The sequence below is a fragment of the Procambarus clarkii genome, chromosome 37 (assembly GCF_040958095.1).
Source record: "Procambarus clarkii isolate CNS0578487 chromosome 37, FALCON_Pclarkii_2.0, whole genome shotgun sequence".
NCBI lineage: Eukaryota > Metazoa > Arthropoda > Malacostraca > Decapoda > Cambaridae > Procambarus > Procambarus clarkii.
Window position 1 is genome coordinate 19709183 of NC_091186.1, and position 21354 is coordinate 19730536.

Below are 21354 nucleotides of genomic sequence, written 5' to 3' on the forward strand. Positions count from 1 at the left end.
GTGGGCTTCTTTCCCTGCGCTTCGTCATGTCATCTTAGTGGGTGCATTGGACATGGTCGATCCACCCCATCCTTCTGGGGTTCCCGTCTGCTCTTTGAAGTCATGGGCCTTTCGCATCTGCGGTTCTTCTGGACTTCTTCAGTCTGCACCCTGGATTCTATGCCCTCCTCAGAGGACTGTTGTCTCCTGTCCGGCTTTCTGTTGGGGCCAGGTGCCTGGATGGTGGACCTGGACCTCCAGGTCAATTCTTGGCACGTTCCTCTCCAGTTTTCTGGGACTGGCACAGTAGGTGGTGGGGCTTCAGGCTTGCTGCATTTGTTGCCTTCCCTATTTTGTATTTGGCATTTGGTGTATTTTTGCATCTTTACCGGATCTTAGTGCCCTGTCTGAATCTGCTTGAAATTCGGTGTCTGGCCTACCTCGACGACTGGCTGGTGTGGGCTCCCAGTCGGTCCGCTTGTCTGCTCGCCAGGGGTGTGGTTCTTTCCAGATCACCGGGTTTAGTTTCCTGGTGATCTGGAGGCCATTACATCTGTTTCTGTCCCGGGTTCGGACCTGGGCCTTGTTTAGGGCTATTGGGCCACGCCTTGTCTTTCCCTCCAGAAGTGTTACTGCGGCTGTGGTCCCACCTTCGGCTGTTCATGAGGGGGTCCCGGGCTGCTCAGTGGTTGCTTGAGCAGTTGTGCGGGAGTCTGACCTTCGACGGGCTGGTCTGCCCGCGGGGTCGGGTTTGGCTTCAGCGTCTGTTTGGTTCCTTCGGAGACTCCCCTTCCACCTCTTGCAATCGTTGGGTTCGTTCCTCCGGGGATCTTGTGTTGGTGCTGCGTCGCCAGCTTCCTCTTTGGGGTTTTCGGGGTTCCGTGCCTTGGCACCTTCCCGAGCCTTCGCTCGATGTGTTCATGGACGGGTCATCTCTCGGCTGGGGCTTTGTGACCAGTGTTCACCAGGTCGGTCGGGGATGGTTGAGTCTGTCCGCCCGTCGGGCTCACAGCACGGTTCGGGAGTTCGTGGCTGTCTGGTTTGCGCTTCTGAGGGTTTGGGTCACTCGGTGCTCTACCGTTCGACTCTGTTCGGACTGTTCTCTGGCGGTTCTTGCCGGAACCACAGGGTTTCTCTTAGGTGTTGACCTTTGGGGTTGGTTCCTTAGAGTGGCTTGTTTGCTGGATTCTCGGGGTTTAGCTAACTATGAGGTTCATGTCCGGGGTGTGTCCTGCGTCCTGGCGGACAGCTGTCTTGGTTCATTCCTCTGTTCGCGGATTGGCCAGTCGCCGACTCGTTTTGTTGGCCTTGTCGGACGTATGGACTCCTGGCCATGGACGTCTTCGAGTCGGCGTGGTCTAGGCGTCGCCCATTTTATGTGGAGTCCTTACCCACCTGCGAGGCATTCACGGTGGATGCTTTTCAGCAGGACTGGTCGAAGTGGGGATATCTGTTCCTCTTCTCCCGGACCAGCTGTTGCTTCGGGTTCTGGCTTGGTTGGTGCCCATCTCACGAGAGCAGTCCTTATGGTTCCTTGGTGGCTGGCCCACCTTTTTTTTCAGACGCTGCTTGATAGGTGTCCGAACCCGGGGCATTTTCCCGCGGCTCCGCCTCTTTCGGCAGGTTGGATCGGTCCTGTACGTGACTGGTTCAGCCTTCTCCTCGGCTCTTCGCGTCTGGTATTTTGACGCGGATATCACCATCTCTGTGGTGTTCAGGTGGCTTTGTTGGCGGTGTCCCACCAGCGAGCTTCGTCTTGGCGACAGTATGACGTTCCTGGTGTTTCTATGCACTTTTTCTTGCTCTTCGTAGGTTGTCGTCTCTTTCGCATCGGGTTGTCTTGTCCTTTCTTGGGTTTTCAGGACTACTGTTATTTGATGTTTTTATTGTCACCTCATTTTGTGCGGCGCTGGCGGAGCCGCTCCGGCTTGCGTTCATGGTGGACGTCACATCTGCCCCATTTCGTACGCTTTCTTGTATTTTGTTTCACCTCTGGCCTGCTCATGCGTTGCCTGAGCTGTCCTGGTCCTTGATCAGGGGGCCTTCTTATCTTCACAGTTTGTGGTAGCCCCTTCGGTTCAGGTTTCTGCTCTTTGGTACTGGTGGTAGATTTGTAAGTATGCAGCCTCTCTCCGTCCTGGCGACGGTCGAGACGGCTGCTTTCCGGAGGGGTTCTTGGGTTATTGATGCTTGATTAGTTTGGCCGGGGGGTGCGTCCTGTTGTTGTCCGGTTGTGCTTTTTGCCGTTACCTGCGTACCGTGTCTGGGGATGCGCTGTGGTTGATCCGGTTCCCCTCATTCCCTGTTTTCAGGGCTCGGGTCTCCCAGGTCGTCCACAGAGTTTTTCACTTTTCCAGCCTGCGGTCTGTCTTTGCGCCCGTGCTGTTCAGACTTTGCAGCTTTTGCTGCTGTGTTGGTGACGTCTAGGGCTCATTTCGGGTGCAGGGATTTGAGGGTCGCACAGGTTCTTAGCCGCCCATTCTTTATGCACGCCTGCTCCTGTGCGTTTTTGTTGCCTTGGGTTGCAGGTTGCAACCTGTTGTCTCGGTTTCACGTTGTGGAGTTTGTGGCGGCCACCTCCCGGGTTAGCCCTTTCTTTTCCTTCTCTTTGGGTATGAAGCTCCAGGGAGCTGTAGGGGCTCCCCATAGAAAACCAGCATTGAATGTAATGAAACGCCATTTTCTGGGTGAGCCCCAGAGGCTCCCTGGCAACCCTCCCTCCCACCGGTCGGCAGTTTTTTCGCGTTGGTTGAAGCTTATCTTCCGAACTGAAGCTTGGCAGCCGGTGCGGTAGGTCCAGGGCTCCCCCCTCCCCCTCTCAGGGCGGGGAGGGCTGCGCGGACGATCGGCGTGGCAGTAAAGTGTGATGTTTGCTTGTTTGCTAGTTTCCTTGTGATTGTAGGGAGTTTCTACCTCTCTGTTCGGTTTTTTGTTTGTTTTTTACCATGTGGGGTTTGTTTTGTTATGCCTACCTTTCTGGGTGCCTAACCCCGGTCGATGGCAGATAAGTAAAACCCCAACCACAAAGGGGTTTTCCAGGGCCATTGCTCCCCGAAACCTCTCTGAAGGGGCCAGGTTCTGGCGCTGGTCCCTGGTAAGTCTGAACTCCTTAGCTAATGTCCCGGTCTAATATAACATACATTAGCCCAATAAGCTCCAGGGAGCCTCCGGGGCTCACCCAGAAAATGGCGTTTCATTACATTCTATGCTGTTTTTTTGGTTTTATTTTTGAATAAGGCAAAAGTCTGACAGCTTTTCAATTTTTTAGGGAGTGAGTTCCATAGACTAGGTCCCTTTATTTGCATAGAGTGTTTACACAGATTAAGTGTGACGCTGTTGATATCAAAGAGATATTTATGTCTGGTGTGATGATTATGTGTTCTGTTACATCTGTCCAGGAAGAGTTTCAGAATAGGGTTGGCACTTAAGAAAAGGGTTTTGTAAATGTAATTACACAAGAGAATGTGTGGAGTGAATTTATGTTTAGTATGTTTAGGGATTTAAACAGGGGAGCTGTGTGTTGTCTGAAAGCAGAGTTTGTTATTGTTCTGATAGCAGATTTTTGCTGGGTCATGATGGCCGGGCTTGAGGTAGTTTGCAGAGGTTGAACCCCATGCACAGATACCATAAGTAAGATAGGGATAGATAAGTGCATAATATAATGAGAAGAGAGCAGAGTAGGGTACATAATATCTGATCTTAGAGAGTATACCAACTGTTTTAGAAACTTTCTTAGTTATGTGTTTTATGTGGGTGCTGAAGTTGAGTCTCTTGTCTAAGTATAGGTCAAGGAACTTTCCATCATTTTTATTGCTGATGTTAACATTGTCTATCTGAAGCTGAATTGCATATGTTGATTTGCTTCCAAATAAGATGTAGTAGGTCTTTTCTATGTTTAGTTTGAGTTTGTTGGTTAACATCCATAAGTGGACTTTTCTTAATTCGTTGTTTACAACATTATTTAATATGCGTGGGTTGTTCTGAGTAGATGAGGGTAGTATCATCAGCAAACAATATAGGTTTAACCATGTTAGAGACATTAGGCAGATCATTGATGTATATATAAGAAATAGGAGGGGTCCTAGGATGCTGTCCTGTGGTACCCCTATGGTTAACCCTCAAACCACTAGGGGCCCAAATGGAATTCACATCCACAGGCGCAACAAAAAAAAATCCAAAAAATTCTTTCGTCATATAGAAGTGTTTATTTTTGTTCCCTGATCACAGAAAAAATAACAAAAAATCGTAGGTGGCATATTTTAGCAGCAATAGGGTAGGGAAGTGTGGCAAAAAAGGGGCGTTGGCAGAGCCTTCGCCAGACAAGGTCTACTCCGCCCGAGCTGTCAGTTGCTACAAATATATTATTACCTAATTATTTTAATGTCTCTGATTGATTTTTTCTTAGTTTTTTTGCAGTAATATTATTCCATACAGTGAATTGTGGTATATTTATATAATAAAATGTGTGAACCATCGCTGTACTCAAAATTATGGTGTGCATATTAGTGATTCAATTATTATGTTCATCAAACAATAAACAAATAGTTTTGCTGTTGTTACACTATATACACAGGTTATATATAAGTATCTGCATGTTTTGTTCGCCATAACGAACTACTAAGTTGGTCTTGTGAGTCAAAAAGCAACGAGGAGTGACCGCCAAACACCAGCGAGCCACTCACTGCCACTCCCTCCCTCAACACCACCTCACTCACCCTCATTCTCCTCCCACAATACTGTTTTTGCATTTATTCACTATACACAGACGTTATATATACGTATTTACATGTTTTGTTCACCATAACTGTACATCTAAGCTTGTATGGTGAGTAAAGGCACAAAGATGTAGCTACTCACACAGTCAGTTGATGGCTGCCGCCCTCAAGGCCAAATGCACTAATATTTCTCCTCCAACAATATTGTTTGTGGTGTTATTACGCTATATACACACATTATATATAAGTATCTACCCGTTTTATTCACCATACCTGTACAAATAAGCTGGTAAGGTGCCTAAAGACCATAGTGGCCACCAGTAAACAACATGACAAGTCGTGCAGACGACGCTCCTCCCTCACCAAAATGGCGGCTCCCAACCTAATCCTCTCGCTGTTATCTCACACTATACACACGTTATATATAAGTATCTACATTTGTGTTCACCATAGCGAACCACTAAGCTGGTATGGTGAGCGCAGTCAATAAATGGTGGCCACACACAGTCAGAAGACGACGCCACAACCCTCCCTCCACAGCCTTACTCCTCCCTCCATGGAGCACAGCGCTAAATATCACCACAATCCTGCTATTATCAGAATCCTGGTCAGTTTTATCACAGTCAGGGGGCTTCAGTAATACTATCACTGCTAAATAATAGCAGTATCATATATATTATGGCATTTGTAGGAGATGCTGTGGTCACAAGCTGAACAGCGGTGCTGTGAGCTCGTGCTGCATGCACCAGCCTTGGTGGCTTGCTCAATACTGACGCTCTAACACCCAAGAATGTTGGCCTGGATTTTTTTCTAGGTGGCATCTGGCAATTATCGGTTGTGGCTGTAGTATAGCTGCCCCTATTCCAGGCGGGGTGTTTAAATTATAGCGCTAGACACGAAATCGTATATAAATGATGTGCGAGGTTTCGGTTTTGTCACTGATATCATTTATATATGATATACGCGGTTTGAGGGTTAATGATAGAGTGGGAGAGGTTATATCATTGATGGCTACATATTGGTGTCTGTCACTAAGATAGGATCAGATAAAGTTCAGGGCAATGCCTTGGACTCCATAATGGTGGAGTTTAAGTAAGAGGTAGTTACGGTTAACTACCATAGAATGCTCCCAATCACACTGAGGTTTCTATAGGCCATTACTCCTCATACCTCTCTAAGGCAAGGTTCTGGCTCATGGTCCCCTGGTAGGCAAGAACTACATGCACATTGACTGATGCCAGAAAGCTAATATATCCATATCAGCCTGGATAGCTCCAGGGAGCCTCCAGGTCTCACACAGAAAATGGCATTTCATTACATTCAACGCTGGTTTTTATGTGTCTGATGCCGATTATTGTTGCTTCTTTTCATTTAGTACTGGCAAAAGCACTGCAAATTGCATTAACCCCTAAGCTGCTAAGGGGTCCTGAGGAGATTTACACGTGTGCAAGAATTTTTTTTTTTTTAATTATTTAGTCTTCTAAAAATGTTAATTTGTGTTCCCTGAACATGGGGAAAAGAATCGTAGGTGACATATTTTGGGCACAATAGGCCGAGGAAGTCTGGCAAAATGTGGGTGTTGACAGAGCGGTCAGCGTCACCCGAGCTGACAGGTGGGAGTTGCCACAAAGATATTATCACCTAATTATTTCAATGTCTCTGATTGATTTTTTCTTATTTTTTTGCAGTAATATTATTCAATAGTGTGTAGTGTGATAGATTTATATAATAAAATGTGTGAATCATCACTATACTCAAAAGTATGTGTTCATATTAGTGGTTCAATTATTATGTTCATAAAATAATAAACAAATAGTTTTGCTGTTGTTACACTATATACACACATTATATACAAGTAGCACATCCTGCCTAAAATATACGATGATGTACTGTACATTTAAGAAACAAATCTGGGTCACAGGTCTGTGGAGTGTGGTTAGGCTTACGGAGTCAGCCGGTCCCTCCCCCACCACCAACACACCTCCCCATCTCCCCCCACCACCAACACACCTCCCCATCTCCCCCCTCCACCGACACACCTCCCCCTCTCCCCCCACCACCGACACACCTCCCCCTCTCCCCCCCACCACCGACACACCTCCCCCTCTCCCCCCCACCACCGACACACCACCCCCACCCCCCACCCCAAACCCATACACACACACACACACTCTCAAAGGTCACGTGGTTCACAGTTCACTTCAACACCCATATATCGCTTCCTGCCTGCCAGCCTGCTTCCTTCCCAGCCTGCCTCCTTCCCAGCCTGCCTCCTTCCCAGCCTGCCTGTCTGCCTCCTTCCCAGCCTGCCTGTCTGCCTCCTTCCCAGCCTGCCTCTTTCCCAGCCTGCCAGCCTGCCTCCTTCCCAGCCTGCCAGCCTGCCTCCTTCCCAGCCTGCCTCCTTCCCAGCCTGCCTCCTTCCCAGCCTGCCTCCTTCCCAGCCTGCCTCCCTCCCAGCCTGCCAGCCTGCCTCCTTCCCAGCTTGCCTCCTTCCCAGCCTGCCAGCCTGCCTCCTTCCCAGCCTGCCAGCCTGCCTCCTTCCCAGCCTGCCAGCCTGCCTCCTTCCTAGCCTGCCAGCCTGCTTCCTTCCCAGCCTGCCTGCCTGCCTCCTTCCCAGCCTGCCAGCCTGCTTCCTTCCCAGCCTGCCTCCTTCCCAGCCTGCCTTCTTCCCAGCCTGCCTCCTTCCCAGCCTGCCAGCCAGCCTGCCTGCCAGCCTGCCAGCCTGCTTCCTTTCCAGCCAGCCTGCCTCCACCCCTGCCATCATGCTAACGGGTAGTGTGTGTTAGGCTTATCTTCGGGAATGAGCCGGTCTCACCCCCACCACCAACAAACCACCCGCCCCCCCTACATCCCATCTCTCAAGGTCACGCGGTTCAACCGCGTGACTACCACTCACTCCCTGCCTGCAAGCTAGCCTGCCTGCCTTCCTGCCTGTCTGCCTGCCTGTGCCTGCCTGCCTGCCTGTGCCTGCCAGCCTGCCTTTCCCTCCCTAATTCTCACTACTTCCATCCCTTCCTGCCTACCTCCTAGCATCTCTCCCTACCTCCCCCTCCCTCTTAGCATCTCTCCCTACCTCCTAACATCTCTCCATACCTCCCCCTCCCTCCTAGCATCTCTCTCCCCCCCCTCTCTCACTGATTCTCCCCCCCCCCCTCATTCATACTGCCTCCCACCTCAGCTCCATCGTCCATCCACCCACCAGTCAGCCATCACTGACGCAATGCGTGCATTTGGAGCCAACATGGTGCACAGATGTTTCTTGATTGTGCAGATATGTAAAACAAAAGCACAGAATGAACATTCCAGCCTTATGGCAATTCAAAATAATAGGAATAATAGGCCGTGAATCTGTGAAGTCACAGTCTACATGTTTTGTTCACCATAACTGTACAATTAAGCTGATATAATTAGTTCAGGCACTAAGAGACATCGCTACACACAGTCAGCTGGTGGCTGCCTCCCTCCCTCATTCAAGGTCAGGTGTACTAAAATTTCTCCCCCACCAATACTGTTTGGGGTGTTATTACACTCTATACACACATTATATATAAGTATCTACATGTTATATGCACTGTAACTGTACACCTAAGCTTGTAGGGTGCCCAAAGAGCATAGTGGCCACCCTCTACACAGCCAGACAAGTCATGCAGATGACGCCACCTCCATCACCCAAATGGCTCCTCTCACCATAATCCTTTTGCTGTTATTACACTAATACACACATTATATATAAGTATCTACATTTGTGTTCACCATAGAGAACCACCGAGCTGGTATGGTGAATGCAGATAATAACAGATGGACGCACAGTCAGCAATCTCCCTCCCTCCCTCCCTCAGCATTGCTCCTCCCACACAGCGGTAATTATCACAACACTCCTGCTATTATCACAATCCTGGTCATTTTTATCACAGGGGTCATCTGTAATACTGTCATCGCTAAATAATAGCAGTTACATATTTATTTTGACATTTTTAGGCGATGCTTTGGTCACAAGCTGAACAGCAATGCTGTTAGCTCATGCTGCGTGCACCAGCCTTGGTTGCTCCCACAGTACTGTGGCTCTCACACCGGAGAATATTGCCCATGATTTTGATTTTTTTTAAACATGGTGTCTGTTTACAAGAGCCCTGAGGAAGCTGATGTGAACCCCGTGTAGCCGCGGGCCATTTGAATCGTGCCAGGCACCCTATGGCGTATATATACTGTACACCATGCGCACCGTGGGACATGTTACTCATGGTGTATATATATACGCCATGCGCAGTTTAAGGGTTAAGTGTCAATACTTCTGCGGTGACATTTTGAAGGTTGTCATGCGTTGTTTCACCTTTGGCCTGCCTAATGCCTACTAATATCGCCTCGTATTATGTAGTGCTGGAGAGCCGCCGAAGCTTGCATCCGGGGGTCGTTATCACTTCTGCCCTGTTCCATAAGCTTTCTTGTGCTTTGTTTCACCTCTGGCCTCCTCAGGGCTTGTGTCTCCTAGGTCGCCCACAGGGTTATTAAGTTTAGCCAGCCTGCAGTCTTTCCTCATGCCCATGACGTTTGGATGTTTGCTGCTTTGGCTGCCATCTTCAACAACATGTCTTGGGCTGTTATTCAAGTGCAGGGATTTTGGACGTCATACAGAGTCCTGGCCGCAGGATATTTGGTTTACATTCCTAGTCCTGGGTGTTCGTGTGTTGCTTTGGGTCGCAGGTTGTAGCCAGTTGTTTTGCTTTCGAGTTGAGAAGCGTTTGGTGACCGCCTCCCGGGTGTGTCCCTCTTTTACTTATCCTTGGTTATGTAGCTCCAGGGAACCATAAGGGCTCCCCCCAGAAAACCAGAGTTGAATGTAATGAACCGCCTTTTTCTGGGTGAGCCCCAGAGGCTCCCTGGGCACCCTCTCTCCTTCCAGTCGGCGGTTTTGTTTTGCTTTCAATGCTTAGTCTCCGAACGAGGTAGCCAGCATGGTGGGGTCCGAGGCTCCCTACCCCCCCCCCCTCCCAAGAGGGGGGGGAGCTGCGCGGATGAGCAATGCGACGACGGTTGAGGAATTCACAGAGCAGATGCACAAAATAGAAAACATCCTTGATAATCTAGCAAACCCAGCTCCAGATATTATCTTCCTTGGAGATTTCAATTTACCAAGTCTAAGATGGAGAATGGTAAACACAAATATCATAGCAGGGAATGACCCGGGAAATAACCAACCCCAGGTCAGAGAACTTTTGAGATTTTGTGACAAATTCTCGCTCAATCAACAGATTACAGAACCATCTAGGAACGAAAACACACTAGACTTGTTATTCACAAACAATGATGAACTAATCAGAGACATTACAATCTCAGATACTACATACTCAGACCATAAGCTCATTGAAGTGTAAACTAGCATAAATAACAGTAGTAGGTCTAAGAAACCCAACAGGTGAGAAGGAGTATTTAATCAATTCAATTTCAACAAGAAGAGGATCGACTGGGAAAAAATAAATGTAGACCTTGCAACCATTCAATGGGAGACGGTCTTAAGCGACAAAACTCCCACACAGTGCTGTGAGAGAGTGAGAGTGCTGGGAAGACGGGACACCACGAGCGTAGCTCTCATCCTGTAACTACACTTAGGTAATTAAAAAATTATAAATTACAGGGAATAGATCAACTGACGGCTGAAGCTTACAAGGTCTGCTTGAAGCACGTGCCTGTGAGGAGGGGCAGAAAGAGGACCACTCTAGAAAGAGAACGCAGACGACTGTACAGGAGAAGGAAAAAAATAACAGAAATGCTTCGGCAGATACGACTATCAGAAGAAAGAAAAATAAACCTAAGCAGGAAGATCAAAGAAATAGAACAAACGTTGAAGCGATCATATGAGTCTGAGGAAATGGAATTGGAACAGAAAGCTATACAAGAGATAAAGAAAAATTCAAAATATTTTTTCACATACGCAAAATCAAAATTAAAAACCTCGACCAGTATTGGACCATTAATTACAAATGAAGGTTCGTACACAGAGGACAACAAAGAGATTAGTAAAATTCTAAGAAGCCAGTATGAGGCTATGTTTAGCACACCAATAAACAACATGAAAGTTGATGACCCAGACAGCTTCGTTATGAATGACATTCAAGCTGCAGACAATATAACGGATATTAACACGAACTCGGAAAACTTTGAAAGAGAAATTGACAATATGCCCATGCACTCAGCTCCTGGGCCTGACTCATGGAATTCAAGTATTCATAAAGAAATGTAAAGTACCAATAGCGCGAGCACTCAGCGTAATATGGAGAAAGAGCCTGGATACAGGGGAGATACCAGCTGCACTTAAATCTGCAGATATAGCTCCTCTGCACAATGGAGGTAGTAAAGCCTTGGCAAAAAAATTATAGACCAGTTGCACTAACATCACACATAATAAAAGTGTTTGAAAGAGTGATTAGGAATCAAATTTCTAGTTTTATGGAAAATAATGAGTTACACAACTCAGGACAACATGGATTTAGAGCAGGAAGATCCTGTCTGTCACAGTTACTCAACCACTATCACAAAATCACAGAAGCTCTAGAAGAAAAGCAAAATGCAGATGTTGTATACACAGACTATGCAAAGGCGTTCGACAAATGTGACCATGGGGTGATAGCACACAAAATGAGATCAATGGGAATAACTGGTAAAGTAGGATGCTGGATACTCAATTTCCTGTCGAACAGAACACAAAGAGTAACAGTCAATCAAATCAAATCAAATCCAAGCGCAGTTAAAAGCTCCGAACCTCAAGGTACAGTCCTTGCACTGCTACTGTTCCTTATTCTCATATCAGATATAGACAAAAATACACGTCACAGCTTCGCGTCATCCTTTGCAGATGACACAAAAATCAGCATGAAAATTACCTCTGCTGAAGACATTGAAAAATTACAAGCAGATATCAACAAAGTTTTCGATTGGGCAGCAGAAAATAACATGATGTTTAACAGTGATAAATTTCAGCTACTCAGGTACGGGAAAATGAGGATCTGAAACATAATACAGGGTACAAAATGCAAACGAATCTGCCCATAGTAGGAAAACAGCATGTAAAGGATTTGGGAATAATGATGTCCGACGATCTAACGTTTAGGGAGCATAACCAAGCAAATATTGTGTCAGCCAGGAAAATGATAGGATGGATTATGAGAACTTTCAAATCCAGGGATCCCATCACAATGGTTATACTCTTCAAGTCACTTGTGCTGTCCCGTCTTGAGTACTGCTCAGTACTCACTTTCCCCTTCAGAGCAGGAGAGATTGCTGAATTAGAGGGAATTATAGAGAACATATACGGCACGCATAGACGAGATAAAATGCCTAAATTATTGGGATCGTCTCAAAGCTCTCCAAATGTACTCTCTAGAAAGGAGACGAGAGAGATACCAAATAATATACTGTACACATGGAAAATACTGGAGGGCCAGGTCCCAAATCTATACAGTAAAATAATAACATACTGGAGTGAACGATATGGAAGAAAATGCAGAATAGAACCAGTGAAGAGCAGAGGTGCCATAGGCACAATCAGAGAACACTGTATAAACATCAGAGGTCCGCGGCTGTTCAACGTCCTCCCAGCGACTATAAGAAATATTGCCGGAACAACCGTGGACATCTTTAAGAGAAAACTGGACTGTTTTCTAAGAGAAGTTCCTGATCAGCTGTGGTGGGTATGTGGGCCTGCGGGCCGCTCCAAGCAACAGCCTGGTGGACCAAACTCTCACAAGTCAAGCCTGGCCTCGGGCCGGGCTTGGGGAGTAGAAGAACTCCCAGAACCCCATCAACCAGGTAATCAACCAGGCTTGATGTGATGTTTGTTTGTTTGCTTCTTTCCTGGGAAGTGAGGGTGTTCTACCTCTTTGTTCGGCTTCCGTTTGCATTTTTCTTACCTTGTGGGGTCTGTTTTGTTACGCCTACCTTCCTGGGTGCCTAATCCCAGTCAATGGCAAATAAGGTAAACCCCCACCTCAGGGCACCCCTCACATAGTGAAATTCAAACCTGCTCATGTGCAGATGAACTGTTACTTGGCACTACTTTCAAAATACATTTAACTTCGATGATTGCTCACTTCTTCCATAGTTACAACAAACCCTGACTGTGGAATACATGTTTTTACTATAGCATAGATTAACCTTTACTATAGGGCCAAGGATGAAAAAGGGCAAATAGCAGAATTTCTTGCCATAATCAAAGCTACACAGGGCTCTCGGAAAGCATTGGGCCATGGCCAGTCTGCAGCAGTGTGAGCCCTACCTTAAATCCTGCCCTGTTCAGTTGCCCTGGGCTACTATCTTATGACAGTCAAGCACATTAAAGTATGGTAGTATCCTTGTAGCAATGATCATTTGTCTTATTTATCTCTGGCTTTACCGGTTTCATTCTAAAGCTCAAGAAGCTACATAGATGCTCAAAAGAAAAGGTCTTCCCACTACATTGCTTGATTTTTGTATTTAAGACTGCTGTGAAATTAAATATCAATGCAATACAAATAAATATTGAATGATATAATTCAGAGAATTACAGAGATTTTTTTATTGATGATTCATATCATTACACAAATTCATGTCAGTCCAAACTGGGAGTTAACTTTATTAAAGCATTTACAAACTTTTGTATTTTAATTCATCAGTTGGGACTAAAAAACTTAATTTGCTGAATATGTAGTGTCCCACCAGACAGTACAAGTCTCCTGGGAATGGCAGAACGTCTGTGGCCACACTCAGTCATGCCTGAATGTAACTGGAAATGTGAGTCCGGTGATTAACCAGCGCACAAACAGTATTGGCCTGCAGGCGGCCAGTCATGACCCAGCACTCCGTCTACTACTCTGGGCTGAGCCTGGCCTCAGCAATATAAGGCGGGCACCAGCTAGCTAGAATGATTGGATCTGCATCATCTCTAGAAATAACACTTCTCTCCTGGCTACATCAGTCAACAGATTTTGAGTATATATATTACTGAGTGAGTAAATATTGAAGCCGTTGATGGGATTGAACCCACATACCTGAACTCCTCAGGCTCAGGCACTACCAACTGGACTACACATGCAGGTTCGATCCCAAAATATGGCTTCAATATTTTCTCATTGACATATCACATACTTGTAATTTCATTGTACATAATAATAATAATAATAATAATAATAATAATAATAATAATAATAATAATAATAATAATAATAAAATAATAATAATAATAATAATAGTAATAATAATAATAATAATATTTATGTATGAGTATATATGATAGATGAAGAGTGTGAAGAATTAATAGGTAAGACATGTTCAGTACATAAAGCCACTAATACACAGTGTGTTTCAGACATGTTGAGTGTTACTTTGTGTGTGTCTCCCCATCTATCTGGTTATGTTAGTGATTATAGCCTACCTAACTTCATTCTAGTCTCAGCATATTTGAGGTTAGACACCATTTGTTGATATCTAGGAAAAGCTACAAATATATTTGTCTGTTATTATTAAGGATAAAATTATAACTTTATTTGTTTACAAAATAGTCTCATTATTTCAAGTACTATAAGCCTTTCATAGTTCTTCTCTCTATGTAGCAGGTTTGTTGTTTATACAGTATAGTGTGTAAGTTCAGCTTTATACCTCATTACAAATTTAGATCATGTAATGTAATTATGGAGAGAACATGCTAAATTAGTATGACTGTACTGTAATAACTTGGTAATCCTTATTCTAGATAACCCCAATGAAGTCTTGTTTATCATTTTCAAGTAAGCAGTGGGTATAACCAGTTAAATTGTGGTATAAAAAAAAATTGCACATTTGTTCAATTTTGGAAAATCCTTGTAAGAAATTTGGCTAAGTCAAATGGGAATGGGCTCCATGTGATTGGGATTACCAGTTTAGACAGTACTGTATAGCTATAAATTTAGGTCACGTACTTGCTCACTCTTGCCTTAACTGAGGGAAGATTTTGTTATAAAGCAATAAAGAATACAGTGCACTATCTACTTCTGAATACAAAATTTTAAATAAGTTACCCAAATAACACACATGAAATGAAAGTGATGACATTTTGGTCCGCCCTGGATAAGGGTCTAAGACAGGGCAGAATGTTGTTACTCTCATTTCACTGTACTGCATTTGTGTGAGTTAGGTCATTTGTTTTCAGCAACATTATTGAGACTTATTCTCTAAATATAAGACTTACTTTCAAATTGTATCATCAGTCTGATCAGTTATCAATATATTTACAGAGAACCCATGGGCAGCAGAAGCTTTAAACTTGGAGTTCGTGTGAAGGTGGGCAGAAGCCATCAACTGTGATAAACTCTTACGTTAATCAGAAAAATCTCTTGCCTTAAAATTTGGCCTTCAAGATGCTACCATTGAACACAGCACTTCTCTAATTTCTTAAAGTGTAAAATGTAGCAGTTTGACCATACAAACATAGACAGGTGTGAATAGATTGTGTATCAAGTTTACTTGAATTTACCTGAAGACAGCCAGCTCTAGTGGCCTCAACAAACACAGGAAGCTGGAAGCTTGTCAAAGATTCCCCTATTTTATTCTTGAGGACATACACATGTGGACATCATTGAGAGATCTTTAGATGAGCTGATACCCAAACCACACTTTAAAGAAAGATGTTTTATAAATCTATAATTGTTCAGTATTTCCAATCACAGATGCGATTGTGTCAGCAGCTGTGCCTGCTCTTGTACCTCTAATTGCAGCTGGGATGGCAATGTTTTATACTTGTTTGGGTGCTTCCAGTTGCAGTTGTTTATGTTGACAGTTATTCTGATGTCAGCTGTTGTAATTCCAAAGATTTCTATTGTATTTCCAATAACAGCTTTATGAATGACAGTTGTTGTATTTACAATGTCATTTGTCATATTTCCAATGAAACCTGGTACATTTCATGACAGCTAATTGTATTTTCACTATCAACTGTTTTATTTTTATTGACATTGTTTGGTTTTACAATTTCTGCTGCCATTATGTTTACAATGATAGCTAATGCATTTCACTGATAGTGACTATTATATACTGTATTTTCAATGACAGATGTTATTGTATTACCATTGATAGTTGCAGCTGTATTTCAACTAACAATTGTTGTAATCCCAAAGAACAAGTATTGTATGTCCAACAGCAATAGGTGTTCTATTGCCAAGACATATCACTGCATTTACAGGTGCATCTGCCATTGCATTTCCAGTAACACCTGATATTGTATCTCCAATTATGGCTGCTATTGTATTTCCATTACCAGCTACTGTTGTATTTTTACCAACAGGTTGGTGTATTTCCAGTAACATTTGATATTGTATATACAATGACAGTTTCTGTTGTATTTTTTTGATGATAGCTTGTATTTTCATTGACATTTGATACTGTATTTCATGCAATGACAGTTGCTATTTTCTAAGTGTTGCAGCTGTCACATTTTCTGTGGCAGTGCTGCTGTATTTCCAGTGATAACTCTTACATTTCATAAGATAGCTGCTGTTGTATGTCCAGTGACCTCTCATACTTTCAGTGATAGCTGCTGCTGTATTTACAGTAACAGCCATTATATTTATAACAACATAAAACCATTATATTCCTAAAGACACCTGCTATTGCTCCCATTGATAGCTTCTGTTTACCCTGGTGACAGTAGTTGTGTTTCCAGGGATAGCTGATATTTCCATTTTCAGCTGATGTTGGTTCTCCAGTAACAGCTGATGTTGGTTCTCCAATTTTGGCTGATGATGGTTCTCCAATTTTGGCTGATGTTGGTTCTCCAATTTTGGCTGATGTTGGTTCTCCAATAACAGTTGATGTTGGTTCTCCAATTTCAGCTGATGTTGGTTATCCATTTTCAGTTGATGTTGGTTATCTCTTTTCAGCTGATGTTGGTTATCCATTTTCAGTTGATGTTGGTTCTCCATTTTCAGCTAATGTTGGTTCTCCAGTAACAGTTGATGTTGGTTCTCCATTTTCAGTTGATGTTGGTTATCCATTTTCAGTTGATGTTGGTTCTCCAATAACAGCTGATGTTGGTTATCCATTTTCAGCTGATGTTGGTTATCCATTTTCAGTTGATGTTGGTTCTCCAGTAACAGCTGTTATTGTTTCCAGTGACAACTGTTTTGTTTCTACTTACAGCTGTTGTTGGCTTTCCAGTAACAATTGTTGTGCTCTCAGTAACAGCTGTTGTTGTACTTCCAATGACAGTAGTTCTTATATTTTCCAATGGCTGAAGTTGATGTGTTTCCAGTGACAACTGATGTTTCTAGTGGCAGCTGTTGTCTTTCTAGTGACAGCTATTGTTCTTTCCAGAGACAACTGTTGTTGTTCCAAGTGACAGCTGTTGTCTTTCCAGTGACATCTGTTGTCTTTCCAGTGTCAGCTGTTGTCTTTCCAGTGCCAGCTGTTGTCTTTCCAGTGCCAGCTGTTGTCTTTCCAGTGCCAGCTACAGTGTAGTGTTCTTTCCAGAGACAACTGTTGTTGTTCCAAGTGACAGCTGTTGTTACTTCCAGTGAAAACTGTAATTGCTTCCAATGACAGCTGTTATGTTTCTAGTAACAGCTGTTGTTCTTTCCAGTGATGGCTAATGTTCTCTCAAGTTATAGCTGTTATCTTCCAGTGCCAGTTGTGCCGTCTAATTACACAGAGCTACCCAAATTATCTTAAAGCTGCCAAAAGCTTCTTAGCATTACATAAGTAATGAAGAACTATGATATATTTAATATTTACTCATTATAATGTTGGTGCTGAATGTAGAACTTGGAAAAATATATTTCCACTTTAAATTATATAATTTTATAATGAAATTAGATGAAATTAAGCAGCAGATGATGCCACAGGAAGTCAACGCTCCAAGCGATAATGTTGTGACTTTGGGTAATTAGATGGACCCAATTTCGTTATAAAATTATATAATTTCAGAGTAAAAATATGTTTTTCTGTGAGAAACCTCTATAGCTCCCTGGAGCTTATCAGGGTAATGTACTTTATATTAGACTGGGCCATTAGCTATGGAGTTCAGACCTATCAGGGACCAGAGCCAGAATCTAGCCCCTTCACTGAGGTTTCAGGGAGCAATGGCCCTGGAAAACCCCCTTGTGGTTAAGGGGGGTTAAAACCCCCCTTCTCCTCGGCTCGTCACGTCTGGTCTTTTGACGCGGGCGTATCACCATCTCTTATGGTGATCAGATGGCTTCGTTGAGGGTGTCCCACCTGCATGTTTCGTCTCGGCGACAGTATGTAATTTCCTGGCTTTTCTTTTCACCTTTTTCATGCTCTTCGTAGGTTGTCTTCTCTTTCACATCGGGTTGTCTTGTCCCTTTCTTGGTTTTTCAGGACCGTTAATTGATGCTTCTTACTGTCGCCTCATATCGTGCGGTGCTGGTGGAGCCGCTCCAGCTTGTGTTCGAGGTGGACGTCACATCCACCCCGTTCCGTACGTTTTCTTGTGCTTTGTTTCACCTCCGACCTGCTCATGTGCCACTTGAGCCGTCCTGGTCCTTGGTCAGGGTGCTCTCTTATCTTTCCTCTCCTCAGTTTGCGGTAGCCCCATCGGTTCAAGATTGTTTTTCAAAGGCCTTCTTTTTTTTAGTTGTCATTGGCCTCTGCGGGTCGGGTTGGGGAGCTTCCGGCTCTCCTCCGGCACAGGGGTTTCTGCTCTTTTGGTACTGGTGGTAGGTTTGTGTGTTTGCAGCCTTCTTCGTCTTTCTGGCAAAGGCCGAGATGGCTGCTTTCTGGAGGGGTCCTTGGGTTATTGATGCTTGGCTGGTTCAGCTGGGGGTGCATCATGTGTTGTGACTGGTTGCAGCTCTTCCCCATTACCTGCATGCCGTGGCTGGGAATGCATTTTAGGTTGATCCTGTTTCCCTCGTTCCCTCTTCCAGGGCTCGGGTCTCCCAGGTCATCCGCAGGGTTCATTAAGTCTACCGACTTGCGGTCTATCCTTGCGCCCGTGCTGTTCGGACGTTTGCAGCTTTCACTGCCGTATATGGTAACATGTCTTGGGCTCATTTCGAGTGAGGGGATTTGGAGGTTGCACAGGTTCCTGGCCGCCTGTTCTTTCGTGAGCGTGTCTGCTCCTGGGTGTTCTTGTGTTGCTTTGGGTCGCAGGTTGCTGCCTCTTGTCTCAACTTCGCATTGCAGAGTTTGTGGCTGGTCGCCTGCCAGGTCGGCCCTTTTTCTTCCATCTCTTTGGGTATGTAGCTCCAGGGAGCTGTAGGGGCTCTCCAGAGAAAAAAAAATACATCTTGAAAACCTTTCCAGATGTAATAAAAATTCATTACGTCAGAAATCATTCTGATGTAATGATGTTTCATTACATCAGAATGTAATGAAACGCCATTTTCTGGGTGAGCCCTGGAGGCTCCCTGGCAACCCTCCCTCCAACCGGTCGGCGTTTTTTCGCGTTGGTTGAAGTTTAGCTTCCGAACTGGAGGGCTAGGCAGCCGGCATGTTGAGGTCTGGGGCCCCCCCCCCCCTCCTCCTCTTGAGGAGGGGAGGGCTGCACGGACGAGCGGCATGGCAGTTAAGTGTGATGTGTGCTTGTTTGCTTGTTTCCTTGGGATTGTAGGGATTTTCTACCTTTCTGCTGGGTTTTTTGTTTTAGTTTCTTACCATGTGGGGTTTGTTTTGTTATGCCTACCTTTCTGGGTGCCTAACCCCGGTCGATGACAGATAAGGAAAAACCCTAACTACAAGGGGGTTTTCCCAGGGCCATTGCTCCCTGAAACCTCTCTGAAGGGGCCAGGTTCCAGCTCTGGTGCCTGGTAGGTCTGAACTCCATGGAGTCTGAACTCCATAGCTAATGTCCTGGTCTAATATAAAGTACATTAGCCCAACAAGCTCCAGGGAGCCTCCGGGGCTCACCCAGAAAATGGCGTTTCATTACATTCAACGCTGGTTTTTTTCATGTCCTACATTCAGCACCAACATTATAGTATGTAAATGTATCATAGTTCTTCATTACTTATGTAATGCTAGGAAGCTTTGGGTAGCTTTGAGTAGCTTTGGATAGCACTGGGTAATTAGACGCACCTGTGCCGGCTGTTGTCATTCCAGTGGCAGCTGTTGTTTTCTTTCCATTGACAGCTGTTTTTGTCTTTCCAGTAAGTGATGTTATTGTGTTTCCAGTGTGATAGCTTTTGTCATTTCCTGTGATGGCTGTTATTTCCAGTAACAGTTGTTTCCAGTGATAGCTGTTTTTTTTATTGTGTTGACAGCTGTTATAATTCATTGTGTTGGGGACATGGAACCAGTGTATATATACGTGTTAGGCTTATATCGATGTCCTCCACCGCCCCAAGGTTGAATTACTGACTCTCCCCATGTGTAAGTTGATTGCACATTGCAATCCACATCAACAAGTTGCAACCCCACAACAAGCTGATTAACTCCTGGGGTACCTATTTACTGCTAGATGAACAGAGATATTAGGTGACAGGAAATGCTCCCAACTATTTCTGTCCCACCTGGGAGTTGAACCTGGAATTGACCTTTGTGAGTTGGGAATGAGCACGACTGAAACCACTTCCCAAGCAATTGCTGGTGATGTGGTTTCAGTAGTATGTATGTTGGGGATAAGCCCTGGCTATGCAGGTTCAAAACCTTGTCGGGTCATGGAGTTCTCAGTGGTTTATGGCTTGGGGACCATTTAAGCTCTCTTGTATATACAGGGGTACCTCAGTTTAAGAGTTTAATCCTTTCCTGGAGACGGCTCGTAATCCGAAAACTCGTAAACCGAAGCTAATTTCCCCATAAGAAATAATGGGAAATGAATTAATCTTTTCCTGACTACCCAAAAACCTCACTTCAAACTACATTTTATACCTAATTCATCTAAATCTACACTACAAAACTATGTTCAAGTTATTACTTACCCTTGCTGATGACTGCTGTTGGCATATGGAAGATGGTGAGGAGGGGGGAGGAGTGGTGGTGTTACTGTTTGGAAGGGGGAGTCCCCTTCCATTATAACATCAGGCAGTGAGGACCTCTCTGGAGTGCACTCTGGCACGTGTTGCCTGCATACCACTAGGTCCTGGTTGTGGCTAACTGCTTGATTTTCTCACAACGAAACGATCCATTGAAGATTGTTTTTCCCTTCTTTGCAACACTTGTCTGTAGTAAGATATCACATTGTCATTTAAAAGGTCAATGCAACAGCCTCCTACAGCTTTATCTGGGTGAGTTTTTTCAGCAGAACTTTGCAGTTCTTCCCATACTACACACATTTTCTTAATGAGGAAAGGACATCCTCTACTGCCTCTACTCACAACTATTTTCTTAGCTTGAACCTTACCACTGGCTTTCTTGGGACCCATGGCAAGATATATAATAACAACTTTTATGCTCAAATAGCCAAATATCCGACAAAACACTGTAAATCCTTGGGAAGAATTCAGGCAGGATAATCACTAGGCGCGAGGCACTAGTAAACTGAGCGGCTATCGCCGTACCACCACGCACTAGTTCAGCCCGTATGCATATCAACACACACGTTACCCGATGCAAATTTTCCATCCAAGTCCTGTTCGTAACCCGAAAAACTCATAACCAGGGACGCTTGTAATCCAAGATTCCACTGTGTGTGTGTATATATATATATATATATATATATATATATATATATATATATATATATATATATATATATATATAT

General features: G+C 44.5%; 2 protein-coding genes across 2 annotated transcripts in view; both read left to right on the forward strand.

Moving 5' to 3' along the window:
* The window catches only part of LOC123765735 (lysosome membrane protein 2), a 211498-nt gene extending 193656 nt beyond the window's left edge, over positions 1-17842 (forward strand). The window contains 1 exon segment of the mRNA XM_069337228.1: positions 14936-17842. Coding sequence (XP_069193329.1) covers positions 14936-14962 — 27 coding nt within the window. The 3' untranslated portion in view covers positions 14963-17842.
* Positions 15930-16930, forward strand: LOC138371854 (uncharacterized). The gene is made up of 3 exons (XM_069336888.1): positions 15930-15981; positions 16385-16753; positions 16836-16930. Exons 1-3 carry the CDS (start codon positions 15930-15932, stop codon positions 16928-16930), a joined length of 516 nt encoding a protein of 171 aa, XP_069192989.1.
* Positions 17843-21354: the final 3512 nt, after the last annotated feature.